Source organism: Corythoichthys intestinalis, chromosome 21 (genome assembly GCF_030265065.1).
Source record: "Corythoichthys intestinalis isolate RoL2023-P3 chromosome 21, ASM3026506v1, whole genome shotgun sequence".
NCBI lineage: Eukaryota > Metazoa > Chordata > Actinopteri > Syngnathiformes > Syngnathidae > Corythoichthys > Corythoichthys intestinalis.
Window position 1 is genome coordinate 37883758 of NC_080415.1, and position 17152 is coordinate 37900909.

The following is a 17152-nucleotide window of genomic DNA, read 5'->3' on the forward strand; positions in this document are numbered from 1 at the left end:
TTCAAGCTAGGCGCTAACGCTAATGCACAGCTACCGTAGCACCCTGTCTCTCTCGCTCTTTGCTGATGTTAATTGCTGCATGAATTCAAATTTGGGGGACTTGAGAGTTCGGACAGCAGCCACATTCTGGAAAAATGTGGCCCGGTTGGGATTTTAGCCACATACGAAAGTGACCTGGATCGAATTTGAAAATGGTCCACTTTTACGCGACTATTCCCGTTGAGTCGGAAAAACACGAAAAAATCAGATTTGTGCTAGATTTACAGCTGAAATGGTCCTACAGATGTTGGATGATGAAGAGGCAGGGACAGGGTTGGACTCAAGCATCCGAAATTTCTGATGATGAGGACCCAGACTATTGTCCAGGTGGCAGTGGCAGTTGTCCACCAAAATCCAACTAAACAGGATCAGTCTGACTCATAAGATTCCACTTATGTGTTCTCTGAAGAAGAAAGCGTCCAAATCATGGCCAACAGAATGAGTTGGTAGAGCTCTTACTAGAGAATTACCTCCCACCCAGGGCAGAAAACAGAGCCACAATATCCTCAGAAATCAGTCAGTGCCTCCACAAGGGCTTAGCACCGCTGTCTCACCAAAAAGATGCTTGGGAGCTCTTCATCATTGATGCTAAAATACAATGAAGGATGAAGTCTATTGCTGTTCTGTTTTTTGGGTATTTCTTTCAAAAAAAAAAGTTAATTAAGTCACAAAGACATTTCAAGCATGAAATCATTCTTGTGTGGCTCTAAATATCATACTAATTAATATACAAGTGATTATTCTTCACCAAAATGGCATAAAAACACATTGGTTCTAATATGGGTCATTTTTGACCCACTTATGGAAGAGTGTAGGGTCCAGAAACTTGTGCATCTAAGGGTGAATCGATTTTTTTTTGGGGGGTGGGGGGGGGTGGGGGGGGTGGGGGGGTTAAAACCTCTTAACCCTTTAATGCCTGCAATATGAAGCAATTGTCAGGGAATCACAAAATTTGAAAAATAAAGTCATAATGAAACCTTTTTTTCAAATTTGTAAAAAAGAAATAAAATATATGTGTAATAAGCACTCTAATATCTATAACCCTTGCTAAATCCTGTTTTTTTTCTCATGGAACTTGCAGATGCATTATTTGACTTGCATCCATTTTTTTGTTGAGGAAAGATATTTCAAAATTCTGAATTAGTCTCAAAATCATGAAATTCTAAGTGTATCAAATGTGATACATTTGGCAAGAAGGGGTTAAATTACTGAAATGCAAAGAAAACTGTTTTAGCAGTTATTTGTATAACACATACAAAAACTGATTTTCATTACAAATTTTTTCAATGATCTGCAAAAATAAAAGTTAACAAAAACAGCAATAACCCAAACCATCTCCAATTTTTATTTTCCCTCATTTCCTCACATACTAAATGCCAAATCTCAATTTTAACTACCGGTACTTAAGAACATAGGATGTATATTAAAATGTATATATATATATATTTTAAATAATAAACATATAAGTAACATACATTCAGAAAAATAAGTTCAAATGACATATTATGCAGAGTTAAATGGAATATACAGTGCCTTGCAAAAGTATTCGGCCCCCTTGAACCTTGCAACCCTTCGCCACATTTCAGGCTTCAAACATAAAGATATAACATTTTAATTTTTTTGTCAAGAATCAACAACAAGTGGGACACAATCGTGAAGTGGAACAAAATTTATTGGATAATTGAAACTTTTTTAACAAAAAACTGAAAAGTGGGGCGTGCAATATTATTCGGCCCCCTCGCGTTAATACTTTGTAGCGCCACCTTTTGCTCCAATTACAGCTGGAAGTCGCTTGGGGTATGTTTCTATCAGTTTTGCACATCGAGAGACTGACATTCTTGCCCATTCTTCCTTGCAAAACAGCTCGAGCTCAGTGAGGTTGGATGGAGAGTGTTTGTGAACAGCAGTCTTCAGCTCTTTCCACAGATTCTCGATTGGATTCAGGTCTGGACTTTGACTTGGCCATTCTAACACCTGGGTACGTTTATTTTTGAACCATTCCATTGTAGATGTGGCTTTATGTTTTGGATCGTTGTCCTGTTGGAAGATAAATCTCCGTCCCAGTCTCAGGTCTTGTGCAGATACCAACAGGTTTTCTTCCAGAATGTTCCTGTATTTGGCTGCATCCATCTTCCCGTCAATTTTAACCATCTTCCCTGTCCCTGCTGAAGAAAAGCAGGCCCAAACCATGATGCTGCCACCACCATGTTTGACAGTGGGGATGGTGTGTTCAGGGTGATGAGCTGTGTTGCTTTTACGCCAAACATACCGTTTTGCATTGTGGCCTAAAAGTTCAATTTTGGTTTCATCTGACCAGAGCACCTTCTTCCACATGTTTGGTGTGTCTCCCAGGTGGCTTGTGGCAAACTTTAAACGAGACTTTTTATGGATATCTTTGAGAAATGGCTTTCTTCTTGCCACTCTTCCATAAAGACCAGATTTGTGCAGTGTACGACTGATTGTTGTCCTATGGACAGACTCTCCCACCTCAGCTGTAGATCTCTGCAGTTCATCCAGAGTGATCATGGGCCTCTTGGCTGCATCTCTGATCAGTTTTCTCCTTGTTTGAGAAGAAAGTTTGGAAAGACGGCCGAGTCTTGGTAGATTTGCAGTGGTCTGATGCTCCTGCCATTTCAATATGATGGCTTGCACAGTGCTCCTTGAGATGTTTAAAGCTTGGGAAATCTTTTTGTATCCAAATCCGGCTTTAAACTTCTCCACAACAGGATCTCGGACCTGCCTGGTGTGTTCCTTGCTTTTCATAATGCTCTCTGCACTTTAAACAGAACCCTGAGACTATCACAGAGCAGGTGCATTTATACGGAGACTTGATTACACACAGGTGGATTCTATTTATCATCATCGGTCATTTAGGACAACATTGGATCATTCAGAGATCCTCACTGAACTTCTGGAGTGAGTTTGCTGCACTGAAAGTAAAGGGGCCGAATAATATTGCACGCCCCACTTTTCAGTTTTTTATTTGTTAAAAAAGTTTAAATTATCCAATAAATGTTGTTCCACTTCACAATTGTGTCCCACTTGTTGTTGATTCTTGACAAAAAAATTAAATTTCATATCTTTATGTTTGAAGCCTGAAATGTGGCGAAAGGTTGCAAGATTCAAGGGGGCCGAATACTTTTGCAAGGCACTGTAAGTCCAAAGTGCACATTGACAGCCAAGATATTCTGAACCTCCCCATCAGAGCAAATAAAACTAAATATGATAAATAAGCCTCCTCAACTCTTTCCTTGCTCTTAAAGATTTAATCCATTTGATGTTGCATTGCCCTTTTTTTGTCGCATCAATTCAACAACCTTTTTTTTTTCTTGCTGTTCCAGAAAACATGCACGTTTGAACCAATCAGAGCTAACCATCTTTGCTGATCACATGTCAGTACAGTATGTCAGCCAATTGAAGGGATAAATGAGTCCAGGCGTTTTGCTTTGCTTCGTGCATTCGCACATTGATGTGACGCATCATCGTCAAACTCAGATAACTGCAGCAGCTGGGGAAACCTCCATGCCGTCCGTGGAATAAAATACATAATATTGGTGGAAACGGATTATGCTACACAAGCACTTTATTATGCCTGTTGTTAACACTTGTGTACGTAAATCTGATGTTGGTGGATTGTTTTCTTCTTGGGGATGAAATGCATGTGTGGCAGCTTAGCTTTTTTTTTTTTAACATAGCATTTTGAAAGTTGCTGTCATATTTTCGGAATCAAAGCACCGTGTACCGGAACAGCCTTCTGGCCCTGAATCTTATACCGGAACTGCGTTCCTGACTGTTCTGGCCCACTTTCACTTTCAATGCATGTGTGGCAGCTTAGCTGTAAAAAAAAAAAAATTTTTTTTTTTACTTCTGGATCATCTTGTCATCATGCTGCTGGATTTTGCTGAGTTTTTTGCATTCATGCTGCGAGCTATTTGCTGTTGTGCTGCGAGCCATTTGCTGTCGTGTTGCGGCAATCGGGGTTCGTCCTTCTGCCAATTTGCAATCGCGCTTTAGGAATTGGGGATCGTGTTGTGGCAGTTTGCATTCGTGCTTTTTTTCTTTTGCAATTGCTTTTTTCTATTTGCAAAGTGTTTGGACTTTGCATTTCGCCTGACACCTCTCGGCCACCGTAGAAGACAATCTAAATGAACTATATAGCTGAAGTCATTATATAATGCAAATAAGGTTGCTTAAAAGTTGGTGGGGACATTTTGAGCATCCTGAAAAGTTGCTAGTGTTAAGTCCCTACCATCCCGATGCAAACCTACGCCCTTGGTTAGACTTGAAATTGTATTTTTGTTCACAGCCAAAACACAAAAACAAACAAACAAACAAAAAAAACCTGAGGGTTATTAATATTACTGCTGTTTTTGGAGAACAATAAAATGAATGGCACTGTAAAAGAACAAAAACAACAACTAAATATTACTGTAACTCAAAATTAATGGTGTATTGTAGACGCAAGGTCAAACAAAAGGCTTTACTATGAAACTATCACACACACAAAAGTACACACAAAGCATGTTAGTATCTGGCGTCCCTTCATCCGACTGCTTAGGATGCGAAATGTTCCATTTGATAGCTGCATGCTCTATGTGCGTGCCGTGCATGTGTTTGTCCAGTGGTCTTAAATTAGTAATGGTGCTGATATTTCTTTGGCTCTGGACAGAATAGTGCATGGGTGACGGACGTTTGGGGGGCAAAAAAGGGTCGCGCAAAGCTGAATAACAAAAAAGTAAAAATGCTAGATGAGAAAGTGTAATGGCGTACTGCAAGCAACACGTCACTTCCGTTCATGAATAATCATGACATTAGCTACTGTTGCTAAGTAGGGACAAGCCCCCGTTTGTCCCTAATAGGAAATGAATGGAAATCGAGTACGAAGGAGATGTGTCTCCAATTCTCTCTCAAAATGATATGCCTGGTGCCAAATTCACTGGCAAAGATGTGGAAGAACATAAACATTTTCAGTTAAAGTGATGGCTTGAGTGTGGAAGGCTGAAAAAGAGGGAAAAAAACGAGCCGACCTAAGCATAGCCTTAGCTTTTTTATCGACGCGACTGACAATGACATTCTCCTGTTTCAACAAGCTATCCTTTACCATCAGCCCTGTCTTTCTTATATATCCTCTGATTGTCCTACGTCTCTGACTGTTCTTGGGGGTAATTTAGTTAGCTTTGTGTAGCGATCGCAAATGCTACTCAGTGACAACCAACGAACACTTTAAATTTTTTCATTGATAACAAATCTTAATTCTATAATTTATTTACACTTCCCCATTACTAAAGTTGTTATATATATATATATATATATATATATATATAGTGCCTTGCAAAAGTATTCGGCCCCCTTGAATCTTGCAACCTTTCGCCACATTTCAGGCTTCAAACATAGAGATATGAAATTTAATTTTTTTGTCAAGAATCAACAACAAGTGGGACACAATCGTGAAGTGGAACAACATTTATTGGATAATTTAAACTTTTTTAACAAATAAAAAACGGAAAATTGGGGCGTGCAATATTATTCGGCCCCTTTACTTTCAGTGCAGCAAACTCACTCCAGAAGTTCAGTGAGGATCTCTGAATGATCCAATGTTGTCCTAAATGACCGATGATGATAAATAGAATCCACCTGTGTGTAATCAAGTCTCCGTATAAATGCACCTGCTCTGTGATAGTCTCAGGGTTCTGTTTAAAGTGCAGAGAGCATTATGAAAACCAAGGAACACACCAGGCAGGTCCGATATACTGTTGTGGAGAAGTTTAAAGCCGGATTTGGATACAAAAAGATTTCCCAAGCTTTAAACATCTCAAGGAGCACTGTGCAAGCCATCATATTGAAATGGCAGGAGCATCAAACCACTGCAAATCTACCAAGACCCGGCCGTCTTTCCAAACTTTCTTCTCAAACAAGGAGAAAACTGATCAGAGATGCAGCCAAGAGGCCCATGATCACTCTGGATGAACTGCAGAGATCTACAGCTGAGGTGGGAGAGTCTGTCCATAGGACAACAATCAGTCGTACACTGCACAAATCTGGCCTTTATGGAAGAGTGGCAAGAAGAAAGCCATTTCTCAAAGATATCCATAAAAAGTCTCGTTTAAAGTTTGCCACAAGCCACCTGGGAGACACACCAAACATGTGGAAGAAGGTGCTCTGGTCAGATGAAACCAAAATTGAACTTTTAGGCCACAATGCAAAACGGTATGTTTGGCGTAAAAGCAACACAGCTCATCACCCTGAACACACCATCCCCACTGTCAAACATGGTGGTGGCAGCATCATGGTTTGGGCCTGCTTTTCTTCAGCAGGGACAGGGAAGATGGTTAAAATTGACGGGAAGATGGATGCAGCCAAATACAGGAACATTCTGGAAGAAAACCTGTTGGTATCTGCACAAGACCTGAGACTGGGACGGAGATTTATCTTCCAACAGGACAACGATCCAAAACATAAAGCCAAATCTACAATGGAATGGTTCAAAAATAAACGTATCCAGGTGTTAGAATGGCCAAGTCAAAGTCCAGACCTGAATCCAATGGAGAATCTGTGGAAAGAGCTGAAGACTGCTGTTCACAAACACTCTCCATCCAACCTCACTGAGCTCGAGCTGTTTTGCAAGGAAGAATGGGCAAGAATGTCAGTCTCTCGATGTGCAAAACTGATAGAAACATACCCCAAGTGACTTGCAGCTGTAATTGGAGCAAAAGGTGGCGCTACAAAGTATTAACGCAAGGGGGCCGAATAATATTGCACGCCCCACTTTTCAGTTTTTTGTTAAAAAAAGTTTAAATTATCCAATAAATTTTGTTCCACTTCACGATTGTGTCCCACTTGTTGTTGATTCTTGACAAAAAATTAAAATGTTATATCTTTATGTTTGAAGCCTGAAATGTGGCGAAAGGTTGCAAGGTTCAAGGGGGCCGAATACTTTTGCAAAGCACTGTATATATATATAAACATATATAAACAGAAACTGTAACAGTGGCAGTCAGATACCAATGTAATTCTTTTCAGGTTATTCATTGTCAGACAGAAGCCGTACGGCACAACGCTACGCTAAAAAAAATAAGTTAAAAATATAAAAATGGCTTACCTCTTTGTCCTCTGAAAGACCATGCCAAAGCAACAAAATGTTTACTGCATAAAAAATGTGAATGGATTCACCGAGCTGGTGTTAAAGTCTGCGCAAGTGGATTCGGTCTTCACATTTTTTCCTCCCGAGTTTTTAGTTTCCGGAAATGTATGAAGAAAACGCCCTTCATGTGTCGTAATGTCTAGACTCGTTTCTACAAGTTCAAAAAAAGCAATGTGTGATCGGCATGTTTGTTTTTGAAAGATTACCGGCGAAAAGTAGCACAAATTACGTCGTTTCTATGCGAGGGCGGGTCTATAATGTCCCACTTCGGCTTTACTTCCGCTTTACGATGCGACGTCACGGTCTACAAATAGCATGCGTGCGGTACGCCATTGGAAGGTTGCTTGTGAAACAATTTACAGACCTAGTGATGCAACGATACCATTTTTTTTTAAGCGTCCAATACCAATTCCAATGCACAGTGGTAGATGAAGTACTTTTTTTTTTTTTAACTGAAGTACAGCTAAACAGGCAAAAAATTACAAGTATCGAAGAAAAATGGACTTAAAGCAACACCAGGTAACTTAACAGTTTTGGTCGATTTTAGCGACACAGGTGGACAAAAGCGGTAGTGTTTTGCTTTAAGGAAAACAGTTTCCCATGAGGACCAGCGCACAGTGTCGTAAAATCCTGACGTAGCGGTCCCCTGTCGATGGATTAACCATTTAACACCGAACGTGTCGGCGGCGACAAAATTACGCATATCCTCTTTGAAGCCTCGTCGCGCTGTAATTACGTCACCCACGTGCCGCAGGTTGGTTTGATTTGAAAGTGTGGAAGTTGAAGCTCACGCCCGTTTTAACTTGAAGTCAATCGACCAAGTAAAATGGGATAATTTCATTTGAGTTTAATTGCCCTAATCAATAACTATTAAAACGCTGCATGTTTATATGTCCACATTCCCATCATTTTTTGTGCTTTTCCAAACCGAAAGCACCATAAAAGACTACATATCCCAGGAGCCATTGTGAGATAAAGAAGGACGGATATAATGTTGAACATTTTTAATACAGTACCGAGCGAGGCGCCAAGCGAGCAATGGCTGGTTGGATTGACCGAGCGACTTTGAAAGGTGCGGAATGAATCGAAAACCAAACTTAGCACAAGCTAAAGCTATTTGTCGTTGTTTTCTTCGGAAAAGTGACAGCAGCGTGCAGACGGTGGAAGAGTGGGCTGTGTGACTTAGCTCTGTGAATACAGTGGTATGAAATGGAACCTATTGAAATTTCTCCCATTTCTGCATATAATAACCATCAAATGTGATCTGATCTTTGTCAAAATCACACAGATGAAAAAAAAACTGCTTTAACTAAAACTGCCCAAACATTTATGGTAGTATAGATAGTATGCAAATAATAACAGAAGGGGGAAAAATAAATACGTGAACCATCATATTTAATATTTTTGGCCACCCCTTTGGCAGCAGTGACTTCAACCAGACGCTTCCTGTAGCTGCAGATCAGTCTGACATATCGGTCAGGACTAATCTTGGCCCATTCTTCTCTACAAAACTGCCGTAGTTCAGTCAGATTCCTTGGATGTCTGGCATGAATCGCTGTCTTTAGGTCATGCCACAGCGGTTCACAGAGGTTCAAGTCTGGACTTTGACTTGGCCGTTCCAGAACGTGTATTTTGTTCTTCTGAAACCATTCTGAAGTTGATTCACTTCTGTGCTTTGGATCATTGTCTTGTTGCAGCATCCATCCTCATTTTAGCTTCAACTGACTGACAGACGGCCTCAGGGTTTTCTGCAAAACATCCTGATAAACTTTTGAATTCATTCCATTCCATTAAAGATTGCAAGTTGTCCAGGTCCTGAGGCAGCAAAACAGCCCCAAATCATGATGCTCCCGCCACCATGCTTCACGGTGGGGATGAGCTGTTGATGAGCCGTTCCATTTTCCTCCACACGATATTGTGTGTTACTTCCAAACAATTCAACTTTGGTTTCATCTGTCCACAAAATATTTTGCCAAAACTTCTGTGGAGTGTCCAAGTGCCTTTTGCGAACATTAAACGAACAACAATGTTTTTTTTTTTTTTTTTTAGACAGCTGTTGATTCCTCCATGGAGTCCTCCCATGAACATCATTCTTGGCCATAGTTTGATTATATAGTTGATATGTGCATAGATATATTGGACTGTGCCAGTGATTTAAGTCTTTAGCAGACACTCAAGGGTTCTTTTATACCTCTCTGAGTATTCTGCACTGAACTCTTGGCATCATTTTTAGTAGACGGCCACTCCTTGGGAGAGAAGCAACAGTGCCAAATGCTCTCGATTTGTAGATGACTTCTCTGACTGTCGATTGATGAAAATCCAGACTTGTAGAGATGGTTTTGTATCCTTTCCCAGCTTTATTCAAATCAGCAATCCTTGATCGCAGGTCTTCAGACAGCTCTTTTGACCAAGCCATGATTCACATATTCACATAAGACAATGCTTCTTATCAAGACCCTTTTTTAAATTTTTTTAATTTTTTTTTAAACCAGGTGTGTGTTTTATAGTGGGCAGGGCAGCTTTAAACCACTTATCAGTGATTGGGCACACACCTGACTTAAAGTGTTTGGTAAAAATTGGTTTCAGTTGCTCTAAGTCACCTGAGGCAGAAGGTTCACAATTTTCCCCCTTCTGTCATTGTTTGCATGCTATCCTCATTAAATTATGAAAACCTATAAATGTTTGGGTGGTTTTAGTAAAAGCATACACTGCGTTTTCATCTTTGTGATTTTGACAAAGATCAGATCACATTTGATGGTGATTTTAAGCAGAAATGTGAGAAATTTCAAAAGGCTCACTTTTTCATACCACAGTATAGTATATAACCTGAACAGAGATCTGAGCCAATATTCAAAGAACCAGAAAATTGACTGCTCAATCTCATTTAAAACTGCGCAGAATAGAAAATGCCAGCAATGAAATTGACTGCACTGTAAACAGAAGCTTCACAAGCTCAAAAACTCAGTTTAATTGTGGATTGCAAGCAAGTATATTGTGCATACTAGGGCTGCAGCTATCGATTATTTTAGTAGTCGATTAATCGATGAACTAGTTAGTTCGAATAATCGAGTAATCGGATACAGAACCTAAAAAAATTAAAATACCTGGACTGAGCCTCAAACAGTATATAAAATAAGATTTATGTACAACAACAGAAAAATTGGCTAACTTACAAAGCAAAAGTCCGCTAGCTTAAATACTATAAAATACTTTTTTTTTTTTTTTTTTTTTTTTACACAACACTCTTAACAAATGGTTCAGACACATATTCCCACAAAAATTGGCTAAATATACCTTTAAACTAAGTTATGAATGCATTTAAAAAAAACAAGCTCAAACAAAAACCTAGCTTATGTTGGTCTTAACAGGGAGGAGCTGGATTCGACCATGTAAAATAAGGCAGACTAGAGGTCAGTCTAGCCACCCAAATCAATAAAACTAAATGCAAACACTTTCAAAAACAAACTATTGCAACACCACTTTAATTAAACGAATACTCGAAGCAGCAAAATTTAATTCGAATCTTTTTTTCTAATCGAATACTCGAGATAATCGATTAATCGTCTCGGCACTAGTGCATACCACCACCTACTGTACAAGAGTGGTGGTTTTTATTGGTTAATATCTTGTTCACCTGCCAATCTTGCTTGTACTGGTGTCGCTGCCTCTAGTGCTCAGTTACAGTATAGTTGCACAGAGCTTATCGATCGCGCCGGAGGTATGAAAATGAAACTATCAATCAACAATGACAAAAAAAGAAGACAATCAAAAGTAACGATTAACGCAGGTGACAATTTGAAAAGTAGTGGAGTAAAAAGCACAGATACCTGCTGCAAAATGTAGTGATGTAAAAAGCAGAGGTGGTTAAACAAAAATTGTCCTTAAGTAGGAGTAGCGTTACTTCAAAATAATATTACTCAAGTCCAAATAAAAGTAGTCGAAATTTACTAAAGTAAAAAAAAAAAAAAAAGTATTTGATGAAAAAAACTACTCCGTAGTTGCGTGTCTAGGAAGTCACTCACAATAAACCTTCAGAACTGTTTTGATCAGAGTTCTGTATTTTTAGGTCCGTTTGTTCCCTGGTTTGTGTTTGTTTTAGTTTGTTCTGACATGAAGACAGGAAGAACCCTTGTCTTTCAGTGAAGTCTGGGGGATTGTTCGCACAGGGTGGGGGGTCAAGCAAGGCAAAGGCACAAGCAGGAAATGTTTCGGGTCTGGTTCCCATCAAAGGTTGAAACGGTCAAAAATACCGTATATATACTAGTATATGGCGGAAAACATAGACAAGACTGAAAAAGCAGTTTCTGCTCTTGCATCCCTCTTGAAAAGAAACTGCTGTATTTTAAGCCATAAGAACTGTTGTGTTTGCTAGAACAATATGTCTATATGCTGCCATAGCAGATTCATGGCCCATGAAGCCCCCGAACTATTTTTAATTTGTCCATTTTACCCTGATAACCCCCGTTTACAGACGTCGCGCAACCGCTTTTGTTTCAACCCAGCCATAAAACGAAGGTAATTAATAATATTTATTATTCAAAATGTCTGTCGTTTTTAGCTTAGAATCATTCATTGATGTCTGATATTTCGGTTTAAAAAAAAAACACTTAAAAAAAATTATTCACTCACATATTTTAAACTTCTAAACAAATTATGTCACAATGAAAAAAATGGCGTCTGTAAAAAAGTAATGGATATCTACTTCATAACTATCGCTTAATTGTATATATATTAGGGCTGTCAAATTATCGCGTTAACGCGCGGTAATTAATTTTTTAAAATTAATCACGTTAAAATATTTGACGCAATTAACGCACATGTCCCGCTCAGAAAGTATTCTGCCTTTTGGTAAGTTTTACAGCAAGGCTTTTTGTGCTGTCCAACAGCGAACTCTTGTGGTCGCTTTGCGACATGGTTTATTGTTTTCTTGCCAGTTCATTATGGCTGCACGACGTCTCGGGCTGATAATGTTGTGCTTATATGATCCTTGGACAAGATTTGTCCGTAAGTATGGTTGTTGTAAAGAATGTACATATTATGTTAGTAAGCGAAATGTTATATTTTTTGTATGAGACGCTTTTTGTTTATGTTTAGTGAACCTGTATAGCGTGCTAAGCTAACGTTGTTGCTAATGCAATGCTTGTGTACTTTTTTTTTTGTAGTTTTACGACGGTCTAAAGAGGACAATAGTTTGAGGCCATTTTATTAATAAATCAGATGAAAAAGGAAGAAGTCTAATTATTAAGGCGTCGTTCACTAGCCGTCTAGCTTTGGAAAAAGTAGACGCTTCGGAGGGAGGACAGCATAGAGAGATTTAAATGACAGTAGAGTTAAATGCCCACTACAGTCCTTATGTACCATATGTTGAATGTATATATATCCATCTTGTGTCTTATCTTTCCATTCCAACAATTTATTTTACAGAATATATATATAATTTACAGAAAAATATGGCATATTTTATAAATGGTTTGAATTGCGATTAATTGCGATTAATTACGATTAATTAATTTTTAAGCTGTAATTAACTCGATTAAAAATTTTAATCGTTTGACAGCCCTAATATATATATATATATATATATATATATATATATATATATTTTTTGTTACTATCGCATTTTCTCCGATATGTTAGATAAATAATTGATCCAAACAAAACAAATTGGGGAAAAAACGTTTAAAAGGGTAAATATATGAAAAAGAAAATCTCGACCACTCCTTGATGTCTTCGATTTCTGCATCGCGACCCTTTTTATATAACCATGTTTCACCTATAAAATGCGGCTGTGGCCGTTCACAACTGTGTCTTGACACTCTGTGACACATGCTACATGGAGTTTTTGGATCGAAACAAAGTAAGTACGCGATAATATCTTGTTAAAGCCATGGCGTCTGTAATGCTGTTCTCGCGTGCTCTCACCTCCAGATAGGGTTTTGTTGTTTAAAAAATATATTTAAAAAAAAAAAGCCCTACTGCTCAAAAATGTTCTTCCCCCAGAAAATTGAGATTTTAAGCTTTCCAGTGATGTATCACACATGCATATTGGACAATTTTAAAAGTTGGCTAAATTGGGGGTCTCAGAGCGGAACTTCAAGTCACCTGAGTGTTTTCCGCCATATGTATATGGGGGAAGAAGAATTTTGAACAGGACTGAATTAAAAAAAAAAAAAAAAAAAAAAAAAATTAAACAGAGAGCATAATTAAAGACGCCACAATTTTAACTAGATATTATCGCGTACTTACCTCTTTTCGATCCAAAAACTCCATGTAGCATGTGTCACAGAGTGTCAAGACACAGTTGTGAACGGCCACAGCCGCATTTTATGGGTGAAACATGGTTATATAACAAGGGTCGCGATGCAGAAATTGCAGACATCGCGGAGTTGACGAGATTTTCTTTTTCATATATTTACCCTTTAAACGTAACCCCCCCAATTTGTCTTTGTTTGGATTGATTATTTATCATCTAAAACAGGGGTCCCCAAACCTTTTCCTGTGAGGGCCACATAACTTTTGCCTTCTCTGATGAGGGGCCGGGTCAGTTTGTAACAGAAAAAGTAACGATTGCAGGAGTGCCTAAATGTAAAAATGTATTGTTTTTCAGAAAGCCACAATCAAATAACCCATTCTGGATTCTTCATGGAACAAAAGTAAATAAAATGAAAATAATAATATAATATAATAAATAATAATAACACTATTAATTAAATAGATAATAACCAAATAACCTTCTCTGGGTTCTTCACAGAAAAAAAGCCAGGAAATAAATAACACTATTGAAAAAAAACAAAAAAACTCAAAAATACTCTCTGGTATTGTTGAAGGGGCCGGACCAAATGTGGAGGTGGGCCGTATCCGGCCCGCGGGCCTTAGTTTGGGGACCCCTGATCTAAAATGTCGGGGAAAATGCAACAACGGCAAAAAAATAAATACAATTAAGCAATAGTTATGAGGTAGATATTTGTGACTTATTTACAGACACCATGTTTTTCATTGTGACGTCATTTGTTTAAAAGTTAAAAGAATAATTTTTTAAAGTCGTTTTTTTTTTTTTTTTCCCCCAAACGAAATAAGGAGACCTAATAAAAATTAAATCCATTAAGTCCATTTTGCCACATGGCAAAAAAAAATACCACATGGCAAAATCCACTTTGTCACATGGCAAAAAAATGCCACATGGCAAAAAAAAAAAACACATGGCAAAGTCCATTTTGCCACATGGCAAAAAAAAGCCACATAGCAAAATCAATTTTGCCACATGACAAATACCACTTTTGGTTCTTGGCCCTGCTGACAAAAGTCCGTTATCTTAAATGCTATGAATGCTAACGAAATTGCTCACACTTAACGCCACAAACTGTAGCTGTAAACTTAATTACAAATGCATTCACAAACATATATTAGCTGAAACAACTTACAGCCTTCTGTGGGCCAAAGCAGAGCGCAGCTATCCATCATCCAGTCAGACTTCCGAGTCCGCCTTTCAGTCATATAAGGCGGCAGTCCAGCCAGACCTAATGCTGCCACCAGAAGGCAGTGTATCCTCCATCATTAAACATTGTTATTTTAGGGTTCTGAAAGGGTTCATTCCGACTGATGCGGAAATTCGGGTTAAGTCACCAGCGAAGGAAAGTAAATCCGGAAAAGGGAAGATGACTGCAAACGCTGAAGTTGCTGTAAGGGCTATGATGACGATCAGGTGTGCAGAACAGGTGGGTTGAATGAGTGCTAATGACTGGGGCTAAGAAAAACACGCAGGCCTACTGCTGCGCTCTAATACGTTATTTCTTAGTACTCCTCGACACTGAGGACGTACGATCAATAATTGTATCGCCAAATAGTAAGATAATGGTTATAGTGTCTTTTATCGCAAATCCTGGGGCGATACCCCAGTGGTTCACTTCCCACCCTTATACCACAGTATTGTGTTCTAAAGAACTAATGCGCTATTTTGCAGCTTCTGACTCGAAACACACGAACAAGATGGGGGGAGCGGTGGTGGACGATGGACCGAGCGGGATCAAGGCCCCGGACGGAGGCTGGGGCTGGGCCGTCTTAGTCGGCTGCTTTGTCATCACCGGATTCTCCTACGCCTTCCCCAAGGCGGTCAGCGTCTTCTTCAAGGAGTTAATCAAAGAATTTCACGTGGGCTACAGTGACACCGCCTGGATATCTTCCATATTGCTCGCTATGCTCTACGGCACAGGTGATTGCACACGCTTTGCCTTGGGTTGACCGTGAAACAGAAAGGCGCAATAAACCGGTGTGTTTGTGCCTAGGTCCTCTGTGCAGCGTGTTGGTGAACAAGTTTGGCTGTCGACCGGTGATGATGGTGGGCGGACTCTTTGCCTCACTGGGAATGATTCTGGCTTCTTTTGCAACCAGCATCATACACATCTACCTTTGCACCGGTGTCATTACAGGTAGAGTTTGAGCACAAAGCCAAAAATTAAGCATTAGGAGGTAGAGGTACCTCTACTTACGAACGTCTCTACGTACAGAATTTTCAGGGTAAGACGCCTCAACGGGAAAATATTGCCTCTTATTACAAATGAAATTTCAGGATACAAAAGGCAAAAATACAGTATGGGCTGCGACTCACAGCTCCATGAGTTTACTGAACGTAACATGCTTATAGCTACTCTGCCATTGGCTGTTACCTAGCATTCCTGGCACCCAATTGGCTAAGAGGAACATGTACTGTTTGTGTCAATCACAGCATGCTCTTCATTTGCCCCTCGTCTTCCGACAGCTTTACATGAGTGTATTACCTTTTATTTTTTTTACTCCATTCTTGATTTTTTTAATATAATGCACAACTCTGATTTTGTATTTATTGAGTAATAATCTAATCGTAACATGTATTTGTTACGTTTTGATGAATTGTAAAAGAATTATGTCTGAATTTTGGTGGGGCGGATTAGGGCATTTACATGGAAAACGCGTCTCTACTTACAGAATCTTCAGGTTACGAAACTACTTCCAGAACCAATTCCACTGCATAGGATAATAATTGTTAATATATATATTTTTTAATGACCAAAAACTGACAGAGGTGGGTGGAGTAGCCAAAAAAATTCCTCAAGTAAGAGGAGCGTTACTTCTAATATTACTCAAGTATTAAGTAGTCACCCAAAAATTTACTTAAGTACAAGTAAAAAAGTATTTATTCAAAAGAATACTCAATTAATGAGTAACATTATAACTGTTTACAATGTCTTTTTTTCTCAGCACTATGTGAACTGTTATTATATTACTGTACTACAACCTATCACATGACCAAATTAGGCCAAAAAGATATTAAAAAAAAAACATTAAATGGCATGCCACAAGCAGCATGTCACTTTTGTTCATTATTATTCATGACGTTAGCAATTGTTGCTAGGCGTGTCAACCTCCTGTTTGTCCCGAATAGTAAATGCATTGGAATGAGAGTACGAACGAGATGTTTACTGAGCTAAACCTACCAATTCTGTCCGAAAATGATGTCCCTGGTGCCAAATTTACTGGTAGAGATGTGGAAGAACATACAAATGTTCAGCTAAAGAGATGGCTTGAGTGTCGAGGGCTTAAAAAGACAGAAAAAAGAGCCGATCTGATTCAGAGGTAGCTTTTTTATCGACACTTTGCCTTACGCCACTGACATAGACAGTCTCCTGTTTCAACAATCCTTTACCACCATATGCCCTGTATTTCTTATATATTATATCCTCTGGTTGTCTTGCGTCTCTGACCGTTTTGGGGGTAATTTACATTGCCATTTTTGTGTAGCGATCGCAAATGCTTCTCAGTGACAGTCAATCAACACTTTTTAATTTTTTCATTAATAACAAATCTTAATTCTATAATTTATTTACACTTTCCCCTTACTAGTTATTTTTACAACAGAAAAGGTAACAACAGTGGCTGTCAGATACCATTTTAATTTTTTTCAGGTTAGTCTTTGTCAGACAGAAGCAGCACGGCAAA

At 38.8% G+C, this 17152-nt stretch overlaps 1 protein-coding gene across 5 annotated transcripts in view; it reads left to right on the plus strand.

Moving 5' to 3' along the window:
* LOC130909351 (monocarboxylate transporter 4-like) overlaps positions 1–17152 on the plus strand; it is a 32374-nt gene that overhangs the window by 3007 nt on the left and 12215 nt on the right. For 2 of the 5 annotated variants that reach the window (XM_057825696.1, XM_057825697.1), the window contains exons 2-3: positions 15141–15389; positions 15463–15606. In XM_057825696.1, coding sequence (XP_057681679.1) covers positions 15167–15389; positions 15463–15606 — 367 coding nt within the window. In that variant the 5' untranslated portion in view covers positions 15141–15166. Of the gene's footprint in view, positions 1–13595; positions 14896–14948; positions 15390–15462; positions 15607–17152 lie in introns of those variants that run through there. The other 3 variants (XM_057825698.1, XM_057825699.1, XM_057825695.1) reach the window with 3 other exon arrangements.